Source organism: Thamnophis sirtalis, unplaced genomic scaffold, assembly GCF_051295495.1.
Source record: "Thamnophis sirtalis isolate CommonGarterSnake01/CBP01778 unplaced genomic scaffold, rThaSir2_p1.2 scaffold_12, whole genome shotgun sequence".
NCBI lineage: Eukaryota > Metazoa > Chordata > Lepidosauria > Squamata > Natricidae > Thamnophis > Thamnophis sirtalis.
In genome coordinates, this window is record NW_028261392.1 from 1,951,311 (window position 1) to 1,968,060 (window position 16,750).

At 45.9% G+C, this 16,750-nt stretch overlaps 1 protein-coding gene across 3 annotated transcripts in view; it reads right to left on the reverse strand.

Annotated features, from left to right (window-relative positions):
- Positions 1-372: 372 nt before the first annotated feature.
- LOC148043233 (purine nucleoside phosphorylase LACC1-like) overlaps positions 373-16,750 on the reverse strand; it is a 40,301-nt gene continuing 23,923 nt past the window's right edge. Inside the window, exons 1-6 of one of the 3 annotated variants that reach the window (XM_087726326.1) lie at positions 13,897-13,990; positions 10,815-11,873; positions 7,423-7,604; positions 6,289-6,454; positions 3,797-4,022; positions 373-1,517 (exon numbers count right to left, since the gene is read on the reverse strand). In XM_087726326.1, coding sequence (XP_087582452.1) covers positions 1,343-1,517; positions 3,797-4,022; positions 6,289-6,454; positions 7,423-7,604; positions 10,815-11,403 — 1,338 coding nt within the window. In that variant the 5' untranslated portion in view covers positions 11,404-11,873; positions 13,897-13,990 and the 3' untranslated portion in view covers positions 373-1,342. Of the gene's footprint in view, positions 1,518-3,796; positions 4,023-6,288; positions 6,455-7,422; positions 7,605-10,814; positions 11,874-12,364; positions 12,448-13,896; positions 13,991-16,750 lie in introns of those variants that run through there. The other 2 variants (XM_087726328.1, XM_087726327.1) reach the window with 2 other exon arrangements.

The following is a 16,750-nucleotide window of genomic DNA, read 5'->3' on the forward strand; positions in this document are numbered from 1 at the left end:
GAACAAGGGCTGACTCAGGAGTAAAGCCACAGGTGGATGGTGAATGGCCTCTCCCAGAGGAGATAAAAGAGGAGTGAAAGGGGAGTGGAGTTTGCAGGAGACAATTACTTCGCTTAATTGGTTTGTGACTCTTCGAGACTCCTTGCCAGGTTTTGCAGATATCAGCCTGGCAGCTCTCCAAGCCAGATAAGGTCTGTGACTATAAATCCTCCCTTGAAAGACTTTGCTGGATAAGAATGAGCAGAATTCACAGGAAATTAATAAAAGGGTTTTTTTTGTCAGGACAAGGAGTTTGTTTCAGGCTCTTGGGAAGCCCCGGTCAGAACGCTGTGCCATTCCAAAAAGCTGAAGAAATGCACAAGCTTGAATTGAAATGTGTTAGTAAGATCATTATTTTATTTAAAAGATCGAAACGAAATGAAATAATCACTATTATTCTGATCAAACCTTGATCGTGAGGGCCACAAAACTCAGGTATAACTTTCGGTCTGAAACGAAGCATTGATTAGTACATGCAGAAATATAATTTTGGGGTCTGCTTGGTGGCCTCTGAGCTTGAAACTTTCTTCCAGACGTTTCACTGCCACACTAGGTAACATCATCAGTGCTAGTGGGGAGTGGGGTTTGCTCTCAATTTATACTCTAGTGGTTTTCACTGTCAGTGTTGGTGCGAGTGGTCTTGGTAGCTATTTGGTTGGGCTGTTTACTGTTAACTCGTTTGTCAATTCCTTGAGTGGGGTATTGTTTACTTCCTGGTTGTTGGTCTGATGTTAACGTTGGTGTCAAACTCTGCTCATCTAGGTGTTGGTAGCTGGTGAGAAGGTATATTGGTCATTTTTTTGGCAGAATAATTGAGTTATGGAACAAAAGATTCAGCAGAAGCATTTGAAGGCCAGAATAGAACAGGAGGAGACCTTGGAGGTCTTCTAGTCCAACCCCTGCTCGTGCAGGAGACCTTATACCCTTTCAAACGGTTGTCCAATCTCTTAAAACCTCCAGTGATGGAGCACCCACAACTTCCGGTGGCAAGTTGTTCCACTGATGAATTGTTCTATGGGGAAATTTCTCCTTAGTTCCAAGTTGCTTCTCTCCTTGTTGAGTTTCCATCCGTTGCTTCTCGTCCTGCCTATAATAGGTTGACCCCCATCCTCTTTATGGCAGCCCCTCAAATACTAGAACCCTGCTATCATGTCTCCCCTGCCCGCTCTTTTCACTAGCCACACCCAAATTGTAGTTTGCAAGGAATTTAAAAAAAATTGGTTGGAAACTTATAACTGTCACTAGAGTAAGGAAAGTTAACCAGCCTTCATCCAAAGTTCCCATGGTTTATAGGATGTAATCTTCAGTTTTTAATAGATATGAAGCCAATTTGAGTGCCAAAGTTTTCTCCGTCCCGAACATGTGAGTAGAACTTGTCGGGATGACAGGATGTGCAAAGAGTGAGGTTTTGCTCTGGGTCTGTTATGGTGTCGTCTTGAATGTTCCTGGGTAGGATGCCGCCAGCTTCCAGGAGGACTCTGTTGCATGGGAAGAAAACAAGAGAAAATGTTATGCGCTCTACATGGGACTACGAGCTCTACATGGGGCAGCCCTTGAAGAGTGTTCGAAGACTTCAGCTAGTCCAGAACGCAGCCGCGCGAGCGATTGTGGGTGCACCTAGGTACACCCGCGTTACACCAATCCTCCGCGAGCTGCACTGGCTTCCCATTGGTCTCCGGACACGCTTCAAGGTGCTAGTCGTTACTTTTAAAGCCCTACATGGTTTAGGACCTGGCTACCTGAGAGACCGCCTCCTGCCACTTACCTCCCAACGACCAACAAGATCGTACAGGTTGGGCCTCCTCCGGGTGCCGTTGACCGGACAATGCCAGCTGGCGGCTCCTCGGGGAAGGGCCTTCTCTGTAGCTGCTCCGGCCCTATGGAACGATCTCCCCGTTCGAGATCCGGACCCTTATTATTACCCTTCCAGCCTTCCGTAAAGCGAGCAAGACCTGGCTGTTCCGGCAGGCCTGGGGCTGTTGAATTTATCCAGCCCCATCCTAAGTCATGAATGCTGTTGAATTTTTAAATTGTTGTCTTTTATTTTTTATATTCCCCCTTCCCTTTTTATTTGTAAGACGCCTTGAGTCTTCCAAGAGTGGGTGGCATACTAAATAGATAGATAGATAGATAGATAGATAGATAGATAGATAGATAGATAGATAGATATGGATGGAGAGAGAGAGATGGATGTAGGTAGGTAGGTAGGTAGGTAGGTAGGTAGGTTGGTAGGTAGGTAGGTAGGTAGGTAGGTAGGTAGGTAGGTAGATAGATAGATAGATAGATAGATAGATAGATAGATAGATAGATAGATAGATAGATAGATAGATAGATAGATAGATAGATAAATGTTGCAGGTATTAGTCACTGCAAAAAAATTGCGATGAAACAGCACTGGGGATTTTCCCAACTGGGGAAAACGGATAATCAACATTTCTAGCAAGAATTGTTGTTGTGCTTATCTTTGATATTTAGAACCTTGTCCATATTTTCAGAGGCTCCCAACTCCAAACTTTCTGAGGTCCCTAAAGCTACATTAAGAGCAGCGCAAGGAAAATTGCATATTAAGGACAGAGAGAAAAATCACACAGAGGGGCATGAAGGATTCAGGTATCACTTAATGTAATTAACGTTATTTTAGAGCAGAGCAAACTCTTCCAAAATTTGAGGGGCTGCCACAGAGAGGGAGGCATCAGTCTAGCCTCCAAGGCACAATAAATCAGGACAAGAAGCAATGGGTGGAAACTAACCAAGGAGAGGAGCAACTTGGAACTAAGGAGAAATTTACTGACGGAACAATTAACCAGTGGAACTGCTTGCCACCAGAAGTTGTTAAGCGCTCCAACACTGGAGGTTTTCAACAAGAGGCTGAACGCACATTTGCCTGGAATGGTTTAAGGCCCTGATGGCGAACCGAAGGCATGCATGCGCATACAGGTGGCACATGGAGGCATATCTACCGGCAGCTGATTTCTGGACTTCTGGTAGGGCCCATTTTTTTTGCCCTCCCCGGGTTTCGGAGGCTTTCCTGGAGCCTGGGGAGGGTGAAAATATCTTCCCCTGGTCCCCTACAGGAAATACCAAGGTCAGCTTGCAGGAGAACAGTGTGGCACTGGAGGGGGGGGAGTTGTGCATGCATGCGCATGGGGGGGTGCTTTGCATTATGGGTGCTGGCATGTGCGCCCGCTCACATTTTTTGCATCCAACAAAAAGGTTAGCTATCACTGGTTTAGGGTTTTGCTGAAGCCTGTGGTTGGATTAGAAGACCTCCAAGGTCCCTTCCAACTCTGTTAAAAGGAAGGAAGGAAGGAAGGAAGGAAGGAAGGAAGGAAGGAAGGAAGGAAGGAGAGAAGGGAACAGAATGGAGCAGAAGGGAAGAGGAAGGAAGGAGAGAAGGAAAGGGAAGGGAAAGGAAGGAAACAAAGAGGGGAGAGGGAAAGAAGCAGAAGGAAAGAAGGAAACAAAGGGAGGGAAGCAATGGAGAAGCAGACAGGGGGAAGGAAGGAAGGAAGGAAGGAAGGGAGGAAGGAAGGAAGGAATTTCCTGACCATGAGAACAATTAACCAGTGGAACTGTTTGCCTCTGGAGGTTGTGAGTGCTCCATCAACTGGAGGTTTTTAAGGTGAGGCAAGACAGCCATTTGTCTGGAATGGAATAAGGTCTCCTTATTGAGCAGTGGGTTGGACTAGAAGACCTCTAGGCTCCCATCCAACTCTTCTAATCTTTTATTCTAGAGTCTCTCCAGGGCCAGACTTACCGTGTTGCTCTCCGAATATCAACGTACGGGTTGGGAGAGTCAAAACTTCTTACGCAGGTTGGATCAATCTTGTAAAACGCTTTTGCGGATTCCTTGGGGAGCGTAAAGCAACAGGGCCCCACGGACGGCCCAAGAACAACGAGGATATCCTGGACGTCCGAAGCGTATTCCTTTACCATAGCGTTAACCACAGCCATCGAAACCCCTAGCAAGGTGCCTTGCCAGCCTGCAACACACAAGAAAAAAACGGTAAGGTAACTTGTTCTTTTAGGATTCAAATGCAAGAGGGGGAAAAACATCGCTGCAAATCCCAAACTGTATAATACTACAGAAATGTGGAAGGATAAAGAAAAAAAAAAAACAGCCTTTGCAATGACAACTGTTGCACGGTTCCTACGGTTGTGTGATCAAAATTCAGTCTATAAAATTTGTGGCATGTTATATTTGCAACGTCCCAAGAACCAAGATGATGGATCTGCCGTTTGCAACCTTTTTTTTTAAAAAAAATTGAGTTTGTCAAACATGTACAAGATTGCAGATGTAAATATAGCAATAGCAGTTAGACTTATATGCCGCTTCATAGGGCTTTCAGCCCTCTCTAAGCGGTTTACAGAGTCAGCATATTGCCCCCAACAACAATCCGGGTCCTCATTTCACCCACCTCGGAAGGATGGAAGGCTGAGTCAACCCTGAGCCGGTGAGATTTGAACAGCCGAACTGCAGAACTGCAGTCAGCTGAAGTAGCCTGCAGTGCTGCACCCTAACCACTGTGCCACCTCGGCTTTTAGCCTCCAGTCCCCTCATCATCCTTGTTGCTCTTCTCTGCACCTTTTCCAGAGTCTCAATATCTTTTTTTTTATAGTGTGGGGACCAAAACTGGATGCTGGACTCTAGGGGTGGGTCATTGTTGTACAGAAAAACGACCATCGTGGTTATTCTCTTCTATTGCTTTCCCAGTGGCCTATTTTAAGCTGCCCAAAGTGACTCAACCAACCTTTCAAAATCCGGGGAACGGAATGTGCTAACCATCCACCAACTTCCCCACACAAAGAACCAGGAAGTTGTGACAAAACACCGCAGGGATCAGCGATTAATCTTCGCACCCTAGCAACAAAAGGAGCAGAGGGCAGAGCAATTCTTCCTTTTGCAAGACGACATATATTTTATTTTCTTTTGCAAGCTACAATTACCTGAAGTCAGTGTTGCTTGGAAAGAGCATGTGAAGCGTTCTGTGTATTTCCGAAGTAAGCCTGTTTTTATTTTCACTTCTCCAAATTCCCTTCCTCTTGCCTTCTGCCTAACAAACGTCTCCTGCGTTTTTCACAATTGTTTTAAGACCATGATATAACAACTTGGCTATCAAATGGAGGGGACGTTTAGGCCTTGCCCGCTCTGTGGGTTTCCTAATCCACTTTTTGCGGCAAAGCACTGAAGCATTCATGTAATGTCTGAGAAACTGTGTCTACGGTCGTGATTCCAGGTCCTGGTTTGTCCCAAAGATGCTTTTTCAAGAGGCAACTGGACTTTGTGGTTTTCCTTCGAAGAGGTTTCACTTCTCATCCAAGAAGCTTCTTCGGTTCTTCTTCTTCAGGACTGAAGAAGCTACTTGGATGAGAAGCAAAACATCTTCAGAGGAATGTCTACGGAAATTCTCAGAGAGAGAGAGAGAGAAAGAGAGACAGAGAGACAGAGACAGAGAGACACACACAGACACACACACAGACACACAGACACACAGACACACACACACACACACACACAGATGGAGTCTGGGCTATCTGTCAACCCTCAAATAGAGAGTCAAGAGCCCCCAGGTCTGGAGGTGGCTGATGAGGAAGAGGAGGAACAGCTGGGGCCAGTGCCTGATGTGAGGATGCACAGAAGGCAGAGGAGAGGAGAGTAGTGGAAATCTATGGGCCGGTCCTTGGGATGGATGAGCCACTGCTGCTAGCAAAGCCCCACCCAAGCTCTGGGGATAAAAGGCAGGGGGCAGAGATGAATAGATGTGGCAGAGGAGAGGAGAGCAGTGGAAATCTATGGGCCGGTCCTTGGGACGGAAGAGCCACCGCTGCTAGCGAAGCCCCACCCGAGCTCTGGGGATCAAAGGCAGGGGGTGGAGATGAATAGATGTGGCAGAGGAGAGGAGAGCAGTGGAAATCTATGGGGCCGGTCCTTGGGACGGAAGAGCCACCGCTGCTAGCGAAGCCCCACCCGAGCTCTGGGGATCAAAGGCAGGGGGTGGAGATGAATAGATGTGGCAGAGGAAAGGAGAGCAGTGGAAATCTATGGGCTGGTCCTTGGGACGGAAGAGACACCGCTGCTAGCAAAGCCCCACCCGAGCTCTGGGGATCAAAGGCAGGGGGCGGAGATGAATAGATGTGGGGGAGACAGAGACACAGAGAGATTTTGCTCCTCATAAAGGGAACCTTTCTTTAACTACAGAGGGCTGGTCGTTTTTGGGAGCCGGGTCAGAACAACAGGTGTTTGGTTACCTGAATGGGCAGCTCCACAAACTTTCTTGGCCGGGTCAGCGAAGAGAAGAGGAATGCAGTCTGCGCCGGGAGCGGCAACGGTGATGCCTCTTTCATTAGTTACGATCCCATCGTAGCTCTCGGGTTGGGGTTTCCCCATCACCCAGACGTCACTGGCGTGGTTGACCTGTTCACAGACCAGAGAAGTGGGGCCCTATGAAATACTGGACTCCCTTCTTTGGGTCCAAATATCCCCTTTAGGACTTTCAAAAACAATAATCCCATTTTCTAGTGGGCCAGTTGAAGGGAATTGTGGGCTCCTTGGTGGGTTTCTTGTAGACGTTTCGTGACCCAACAAGGCAACATCATCAGTGCTAGAAGGGAGTGGGATTTACTCTCTGTTTATATACAGCTCTTTCTAGCACTGAAGATGCCGAGGTGGTGCACTGGGTAGAGTGCAGTACTGGAGGCCACTTCAGCTGACTGTTATCTGCAGTTCAGCGGTTCAAATATCACCGGCTCAGGGTTGACTCAGCCTTCCATCCTTCCGAGGTGGGTGAAATGAGGACCCAGACTGTTGTTGGGGGCAAATATGCTGACTCTGTAAACCGCTTAGAGAGGGCTGAAAGCCCTATGAAGCGGTATATAAGTCTAACTGCTATTGCTATTGCTATGTTCTCTAGTTGGGTCATGAAATGCCTGCAAGAAAACCACCAATCTCGGAGACCACAAAGGACCCCACAGATCTCCTCCTCCTCCTCCTCCTCTCCACACACCCCACTCCTTTTTAGCACTGATGAGATTAAATAGTTGGGTCGTGAAACGACTGTAAGAAAACCACCAAGCTCAGAGAGCACCAAGGACCCCACAGTCATCCTCCCTTCCTTCTCTTTGCAAACCCCCTTCCTTTCTAGCACTGATGGTGTTACCTAGTTGGGTCATGAAACGTCTGCAAGAAAACCATCAAGCTCAGAGAGGACCAAGGCCCCCTAGTTGTCCCCTCATCCTTCTCTGCAAACCCTTCCCCTCCAGCACTGATGACATTACCTAGTTCAGTCATGAAACGTCTGCAAGAAAATTATCAAGCACAGGGAGCACCAAGGACCCCCACAGTTCAACCTCGGAAGCTTTCCTCTTAGTCCCTCTGGATCTCACCTTGATGGTGTGATACATATCTGGGTTGAATCCAGCTTGGTGGGATAATCTCCGAAGGTTTTCCTTAACCACAGCTGGGGGGTCTCGCCGCTTAGAACTGCTGAAGAGGTTTAAAGAGCTCAGCGTTGGGACATACGAGATGCCTCCGGTTCTCGTTGTGAATCCATGCAGGAAAACGTGTTCTAAAAAAAAAGAAAGTTTTAAAACACAAAAGGGGGGAAAAAAGCAGTTACATTCGGGGCATAAGCCTAAGTTTTCTTACATTTTTAAGGTGCATTTTTTTAAAAAAAAAATCCTTACAGAGCGTGACCTGTCAAAACCGCGGTCGACAAAACCGCGGTCGACAAAAGCGCGTATGTGACGTCATCACAGCGCGACGAAAAAAATTAAAAATTGAAATAAAAATAAAATTAAAGCAAGCCGATTCACATAAAGGTAAGGGTTAGGTTTAGGGTTACGTTAAGCGTTAGGATTACGTTTAGTGTTAGGTTAAGGGTTAGCGTTAGGTTTAGGGTTAGGTTAAGGGTTAGGTTTAGGTTTAGGGTTAGGTTTAGGGTTAGGTTTTCGCTTTAATTTTACATTTACCGCTCACAACGCGATGTTTTCGTCAAGTGCGATTTTGTCGACCGCGGTTTTGTGGTGGAACCCTTACAGAGAACTCAATCTCTGAAGCATGAAGAGTTGGATTTACTATATAGCTATAGTAAAAAGTTTGCTGAAAGTTTATCTGATTTGAAACTATAAAGTCAGGCGTTCGCTTTCTGCAAAGAAAGGCGTTTACTTATCATCAATGCTATGGAAAATCTGGACAATATCTCTTAGAGTTAGAAAGGATTAGCTGGATGGTTAACGGTGGAATTTTTTTTGCTTTCGTGTACATCTTTCTCAACATTTATTTTTCTTTCCTTGCGTTCTTCTTTTTTCTTTTCACCCCTGTTCATTTGTGCTCAGGCGTCTGTTTTTTATTATAATTGGTCCCTATGTTTCTTTTCGTTTGTTCCTATATTACAAGCCGTTAAAAAAAAAAAACCTGCTAAAAGTTAACAGACAGATCCTTGACTTATGAATGCAATTTAGGCCAAAATTCCTGTTGCTAAGCAAAATAGCCGTTCAGTGAATTTTGCCCATTTACAGTTGTTAAATAATTTACTGCAGCTCAGTTAGAAGTAAGTAAGTGAATCGGACTTCAACCATGGACTTTCTTGTCCGAAGTTTGCAAAAGGAGATTGTGTGACCCCCCAAGTCACTGCAACTGTTGTTGTTAGTTGTTAAGTGTTGTTAGTTCCTCTAACCTCCATACCTTTGACCTTCAGCTGTCTACCGTGAACCTTATGTGTTTCTTAAGAAGTCCCTAAGGGGGCCTGCATAAGCCCACCAGTGTGCCTACCCTCCCTCTCCTACTGTCCCCATTGATAAGGACTCTTTTTAGCAATAGCAATAGCAATAGCAGTAGACTTATATACCGCTTCATAGGCCTTTCAGGCCTCTCTAAGCGGTTTACAGAGAGTCAGCATATTGCCCCCAACAATCTGGGTCCTCATTTTACCCACCTCGGAAGGATGGAAGGCTGAGTCAACCCTGAGCCGGTGAGATTTGAACCGCTGACCTGCTGATCTAGCAGTAGCCTGCAGTGCTGCATTTAACCACTGCGCCACCTTGGCTCTTTTTTATGCGCTCATGGCTGGGTTTCGCTTATTTATATCCATTTATTTGTGCCGTTTTCCCCCCTGTGTTTTTCCTACTTGTTTCCTTGTAGTTGTTGACAAACAAACAAATAAAATAAAATAGACAGACAGACACAGATGATAACTGATAGATAGCTAAGATACGAGCGGTAGATAGAAATGATAGATGATAAACGATATAGACAGTAGATGGATAAATGAGAGCTAGATACAGGCAGTAGATAAATGATAGGTAATAGATAATGCATAAGCCCACCAGGGTGCCTACCCTCCCTCTCCTACTGCCCCCATTGATATGGACTCTTTTTATGTGCAAATGGCTATGTTTCTCTTATTTATATCCATTTATTTGTGCCGTTTCCCCCCCTGTGTTTTTCCTACTTGTTTCCTTGTAGTTGTTGACAAACAAACAAATAAAATAAAATAGACAGACAGACACAGATGATAACTGATAGATAGCTAAGATACGAGCGGTAGATAGAAATGATAGATGATAAACGATATAGACAGTAGATGGATAAATGAGAGCTAGATACAGGCAGTAGATAAATGATAGGTAATAGATAATGCGTAAGCCCACCAGCGTGCCTACCCTCCCTCTCCTACTGTCCCCATTGATATGGACTCTTTTTAATGTGCTCATGGCTGTGTTTCGCTTATTTATATCCATTTATTTGCGCCGTTTTATTCCATGTGTTTTTCATACTTGTTTCCTTGTTGACAAATAAATAAATAAAATAAAATAAACTGTCATAAATGCATGCTATGTTCGCCATCTTGAGTTATTTCAGTGGTGGGTTTCCAAAAATTTTCGAACCTGCTCTGTGGGTGTGGCCTCCTTTGTGGGAGTGGCTTGCCGGCCATGTGACCTGGTGGGAGTGGCTTGCCGGCCGTGTGTTCTCTCTCTCTCTCTCTCTCTCTCTCTCTCTCTCCTTCCTTTTGTCTCTCTGTCCCTTTTTCCTTTTTTTCTTTCATCTCTCTCTCACTCTTTTTCTTTCTTTCTTTCTTTCTTTCTTCTTTCTTTCTTTCTTTCTTTCTTTCTTTTCTTTCTTTCTTTCTTTCTTCTTTCTTTCTTTCTTCTTTCTTTCTTTCTTTCTTTCTTTCTTCCTTTGTTTTTCTTTCTCTCTGTCAGTCTGTCTGTTTGTGTGTGTTTGTGTGTGTGTGTGTGGCAGTGGTGGGTTTCAAAATTTTTTGGAACCTCTTCTGTAGGTGTGGCCTGCTTTCCGGGTCCACTGGTGGAACCTCTTCTAACCAGTTTGGTAGATTTGACGAACTGGTTCTACCGAATAGGTGCAAACTGGTAGGAACCCACCTCTGATTCTAATAGAAGTGCCCATCTTAAGCCCCTAAAGATACCCTTTTTTCCTTTTTTTCTTTCATCTCTCTCTCACTTTTTCTTTTTTTCTTTCTTCCTTTCTTTCTCTTTCTGTGTGTGTGTGTGTGTGTGTCTCAGTGGTGGGTTTCAAATTTTTTTGAACCTCTTCTGTAGGTGTGGCCTGCTTTCTGGTGGAACCTCTTCTAACCGGTTCGGTAGATTTGACGAACCGTTTCTACCGAACTGGTGCGAACTGGTAGGAACCCACCTCTGAGTTATTTGCAAAAATAATAAAGGCAGGATACAAAATGAATGAATGAATGAATAAATGAATGAATGAATAAATAAATGAATGAATGAATTAATGAATGAATGAATATTTCCCATGTTACCTGGGATCAGTGAAGATTTGAGGATGGTGAGGTCTCCTTTCAGGCTGGGAAGACTTCCCAAAAACTGCCTGATTTCCTCCTGGATCCTTTCCACCTCGGGATCTACGTCCGGTCCTTCTTTGCCCCCCGATTCCAAGGATTTCTTCAAGACCCGTTCTTTGGAGCCCATCTGCAGCTCTACCAACTCATACTGGTAAAGTTTGGTGAAGAGTTGCTCCATGTACGTCCTCACCAAGGACTTTCTCTGCCAGGACAAGAGGAGGGTGATTTTCTCCACGCCGTTTTCGTCCAACTTCTGCTTCACGGCGTATAAGGCCGCAGCAAAAGTTTCGGCACCCACCACCTCGTAGCAATGTAAACCTTCCAAGGCTGCCTCCATCTTCTCTTGGCCCTTCTTTGCGTGGTCAGGGGTCCGGTGGCAGAGGAAAAAACCCAACATGGTTTCCCGGAAGTCTTTCCTGCGCATGGCGTCGACTATCTCGATTAAGCAACAGACCAACTTTCGATTGGAAGCCTCCGGCCCTAAGTGCCACAGATCGATCAAGAGGGCTGGAATTGGTGGCCGAGAGGCAGAGTGACCATCCATCATCTCCCCCTTCCCTTTTTTAAAAAAAAACAAAGGACATCCTTTTATTTTAGAAAGCTGTCCGTGAGTTGTAACTATTTATTTTCTTGGTTTAGCTCTAGGATTTTCCTTTGGAAAGCAGCTTGAAGTTATAAAATTGTTATTATTTTTTTAAATTCCTGCGCTCCTCCTTCAGATTTCTCCTTTTTTCAGGCCTTCCTTTCTTCCTTCTTCTTTCTTTCTTTCTTTCTTTCTTTCTTTCTTTCTTTCTTTCTTTCTTTCTTTCTTTCTTTTTCTTTCTTTCCTTCCTTCCTTCCTTTCTCTTTCTTTCTTTCTTTCTTCCTTCCTTCCTCTTCCTCTTCTCTTTTCTCCTTGTCTTCTCTTCTTCTCTTCTTCTTTTTCTTTCTTTTTTTCTTCCTCCCTTTCTCTTCTCTTCTCTCCCAATGATCACTGCACCAAGATATGAGCGGTTGTATATTTCAGAAAGCTCCAACCTTTGGAGAGAGAAAGTGAGAGAAAAATAAAATTGTGAAGAGCTGAATTTGTAGACAAGTGCCATAGTAGTTCAAGAGAGCAGTGGTGATCAGAGAAGCATAAACAAATAATAGTCATAAACCTTAAAATGCTCAGAATAGTTCACAGTTGAATGGAGTGTTTTTCCTGCCTTACCAATATAGAACATAGAATAATATGGTCAGAAGGGACCTTGGAGGTCTTCTAGTCCAACCCCCTGCCTAGGCAGGAAACCCTACACCACTTCAGACAAATGGCTATCCAACATCTTTAAAACCTCCAGTGTTGGAGCACCTACAACTTCTGGTGGCGAGCTGTTCCACTGGTTAATTGTTCTCACTGTCAGGAAATCCCTCCTTACTTCTAGCTTTGGGTCTGTTTAATGATCTTCCCTCCATTACTTCTGAATGCAAAAAAATAAACTTCTCTTCATTCCAAATTCAAACCCTGAGATCCAAGCTCATTTACTCACTGTTGGTCGAAACCACGCAGAAGCACTCCATGAAGAAGGGACTCTTGGCTCCAAGGTTCTACACTAGACCCACAACTATTTTGAGGAAGCACCAGAGACAACAGCCAGTGACTCATTTGTATGCCTGCATGCATGCGTGCTTCGAGTTTGCAATGCGTCATATGCAAAGCTTGTTTGATAAGAAGCGAAAGTTAGATATAAAATGCGCGCACCGAAATATGGCAGGAGACTGAACTGGGGCACTTCTGCTTTGATCCCAGACTGTTGAGAAAGGATGCAACTTGGGTATATTAAAATGATGTCACATCATCCCTACAACATAACCACTAGCTGGTTATCCTGGTGGGGATGATGTGAACTGTGATCTCTAATGCATCAGAAGCGCAAGGCATTGATTGACTCTTTAGGCTGGTCAAGGACCAGCTTAACACATTGACCTTTAGTGGAGAAGAAGAAAAGTCTCATGCCAGGTGTGTATGAGTGTCTTCTCTCTCTCTCTCTCTCTCTCTCTCTCTCTCTCTCTCTCTCTCTCTCTCTCTCTCTCTCTCTCTCTCTCTCTCTCTCTCTCTCTCTCTCTCTCTCTCTCTCTCTCTCTCTCTCTCTCTCTCTCTCTCTCTCTCTCTCTCTCTCTCTCTCTCTCTCTCTCTCTCTCTCTCTCTCTCTCTCTCTCTCTCTCAGCTGAACTCAGAGCCATTGTTTTGCATAATAAAAAAACTGTCTAGCTAAGAAACTAAGAAGTGATTGTTGCGGATCTCGTGAAAGGCTGAGCCTTCAAGTTTCTGCCTCCATCAACTTCCTCCTTAAAAGCTCGCTTTTGCAACTCAGTCCAAAGTTGTATGCCATTCAAGACCCCCGGAGGGTCCTTGGTGCTCCCTGAACTTGGTTGTTTTCTTGCACTGTTCTGCACTGATGATGTTACATAGTTGGGTCATGAAACGTCCGCAAGGAAACCACCAGGCTCAGAGAGCACCGAGGACCCCACAGATCTCCTCTTCCTCCTCATCTTCCTCTCTGCAAACTCTACTCCCTTTTAGCACTGATGCTGTTCCCTAGTTGGGTCATGAAACATCTGCATGAAAACAGGCTCAGATAACATTAAGGAGCCCACCGTCCTCCTCCTCCTCCCTTTCTCCTCCTCTTCCTCTCTGCAAACCCTACTCCCTTCTGGCACTGATGATGTTACCTAGTTGGGTCATGAGACGTCCGCAAAAAAACAGCCAAGCACAGAGAACACCAAGGAGCCCACAGTTTTCCTCCCCATCTTACTCTCTGCAAACTCTACTCCCTTCTAACACGGATGCTGTTCCCTAGTTGGGTCATGAAACGTCCGCAAGAAAAGCAGCAGGTTTTTCTTCCTTTCAACCCCCAGCTGCAAACTTTCTCCTTCCTCCGCGTGCAGGAGAGGTCGGGTCTCGCTGGCAAAGCCAGGGTCAGGAAGAAACGGCTTTCTCTCCCCTCCCGGAGCCCAGGACTCAGCCAGAGACCCCCTCCCCAAGACCCGGAGGTTGCCCAGATGCCCCGGAGCCACTTACGGCGGAGAAAGGCGCTGCAGGCCCCGTGGGACTTTGCAAACCCTCGGCTGGCCGCTCCCGTGCAGCTCCGCAGCGCTTCCCCGCTTAAGAGGCGCGCTTGGCACGAAGGCGCTGACGTCACCCGCCCGGGGGGAATTCCCACCTTGAGTCAAGGCGGGATTCCCCCGCCCCGGCGCGGGACGACGGGCTGGCGGGGACCGGCGGACAGGTGCGGCAACGCAACAATATACACAACGACACAAAAGCCAGCCGGAGGCGCTCAAGGGCGCCTGGGGCTGGAAGGGAGAGACGGCCTCCGGTCTCGGTGCAAAGGAAAAGGGGCCACGAGGAAAGCTTTGGCGAGGGGAGTTTGAAGATCCTGGCCTTGGCAGAAGCGGACGGGGGGGGGGACACTCCGCAGGGAAGAGGGAAGCTGTTTGCAACAGCCCCGCACTGTAGCCCCTTTTCAAAATAGACAGACAGACAGATAGCTAGATAGGCAGGCAGGCAGGCAGGGAGGGAGGGAGAGAAGAGAATGGAATGGAATAGAGCTGGAAGGGACACTGGAGATCTTCTAGTCCAACCCCCTGGGTTTCCGACAGGCAAATACCATCTCTTGCAGGCCCCAGGAGTGGGGAGGGAATGGGGGTTTTGCACTACCCTTCCCCTGCCACGCCCACCGAACCAGCAGTAAAAAAATTGAATTTCACCACTGGCTTGGGGTCTGCAAGAAAAGTCCCCCCCCTCTCTCTGTGTGTGTGTTGTGTGTGTGTGTGTGTGTGAGAGAGAGAGAGAGAGAGAGAGAGAGAGGGAGAGGGAGAGGGAGAATTGGAAGGGACTTGGAGGTCTTCTAGTCCCCTGCTGGAGAGGGAGGGAGGGAGGGAGAGATAAAGGAGGGAAGAAAGGAAGGAAAGAAAGAAGGAAGAAAGGAGAAAGAAAGAAAGAAGGAAGGAAAGGAGGAAGGAAGAAAGAGAGAGAGAGAAAGGTAGGAAGGAAAAACACCTTTGGCATAACCATGACCTGGCTGAGTGAGAACCTCCATAGACATTTCACTTAACAACTGTCTTGCTTAGCAACCGTAATTTTGAGCTCAATTGTGGCCATAGGTCGAGGACTGTCTTACATGCTGAATGCCACTCCTTGCCAATGAAAATCCCTTCTGCTTCAGGTATTTCCAAATCATTGCTTGGAACCACTTGAAAAATACACTTAGCAACAAATAAAGGCAAGGAAATAGTGAAGTGGAAGCAAACACCATCCAGTGGGAGCTCAAACATTCATCATCATTTACCCAGCAAGAAAATTCATCTCAATTAATCACGAACGATAGATCTATCCGGTCAGGTTTTGTCTCTTTATAGCCTCAGTTATGTATTTTTTTGTCTTTTTCTCTCTCTTCCGCTTTTGGAGACTTTTTCTGCTGATGGACAGAAAATAATAACAAAAAAAATGCCTGACACTCTAATTTACTCCCAGCCTAAGAGGCTGTTGTCAAAGTTGAGAAATAATGCAATAGAGGAATCATAATACTCTTAGGTCTCCTGGGAAGATATTCATCAGGTGGGCGGTTTAGATTTGGAAACTGGTTGGATTCCTGCTGTGAGCCAGGAGCTATCAGAGGACAACAGATTAAAAACCTTATCTATCTCCTTGATAGGTTTCCACCCATTGCTTCTTGTTCTACTCTCAGGTGCTTTGGAGAATAGCTTGACTCCCTCTTCTTTGGGGCAACCTCTGAGATATTGGAAGGCTGCTATCCTGTCTCCCCTGGTCCTTCTTTTCATTAAACTAGACCTATCCAGTTCCTGCAACTGTTCTTCATATGTTTTGGCCTCCAGTCCCCTAATCCTCTTGGTTGCTCTTCTCTGCACTCTTTCTAGAGTCTCCACATCTTTTTTACATCGTGGCGACCAAAACTGGATGCCGTATTCCGAGTGTGGCCTTACCAAGGCCTTATAAAGTGGGATTAACCCTTCACGTGATCTTGATTCTCTCCCTCTGTTGATGCAGCCTAGAACTGTGTTGGCTTTTTTGGCAGCTGCTGCACACGGCTGGCTCCGATTTAAATGGTTGTCCACTAGGACTCCAAGATCCCTCCCACAGTTACTACTATTGAGCAAGGTACCACCTATACTGTCCCTGTGCATTTCGTTTTTGTTGCCTAAATGTAGAACCTGACTCTTTGCACTCTTGAATTTCATTGTATTAGATAGTGCCCAATGTTCAAGTTTGCCAAGATTGGAGCACTGCTGTTGTGCCATCCTTTAGTCCTTCTTTTCATTAAACTAGACACACCCAGTTCCTGCAACCGTTCTTCACACGTTTTAGCCTCACTTAGCAAATATTGTAATCTTTTTTTCTCTTGGGGCAGATTCTCAGAGCATTAAATAGGCTTAATAAGTCTCAGGATCTACCAAAACCATCATTATACTAAAAAGGGAACTCTCCTTAAATCCGAGTCCTGGGGTTTTAATTGGTCTTGGAGATAAGGAATGGATTTGACAGCCTCCGCTGCACCCAGTTCCAAGTAGAAAACGAAACGCCATGCCAGCGCCAAGATATAAACGACAATGGCCAAGAGAGTTTAACGAGAAAACATGTTTACTTGGAAAAACGGTCCCGTGGAGTTCTGCAGGGCGCCCTTCCTGGAAAGAGAGTCAGGCCAAGACATAACAGATGGAAACTCATCAAGGAGAGAAGCTGAACTGAGGAGAAACTTCCTGACCGTGAGAACAATTAACACAGTGGAACTACCTGCCTCCAGAAGCTGTGAATGCTGCAACACTGGAAGTTTTTAAGAAGAGGTTGGATAACCAAGTTGTAGTTTTTCTGCCTCTCTATTGTATTCTACTCCTCCTCTCTTCTACTCTCTTCA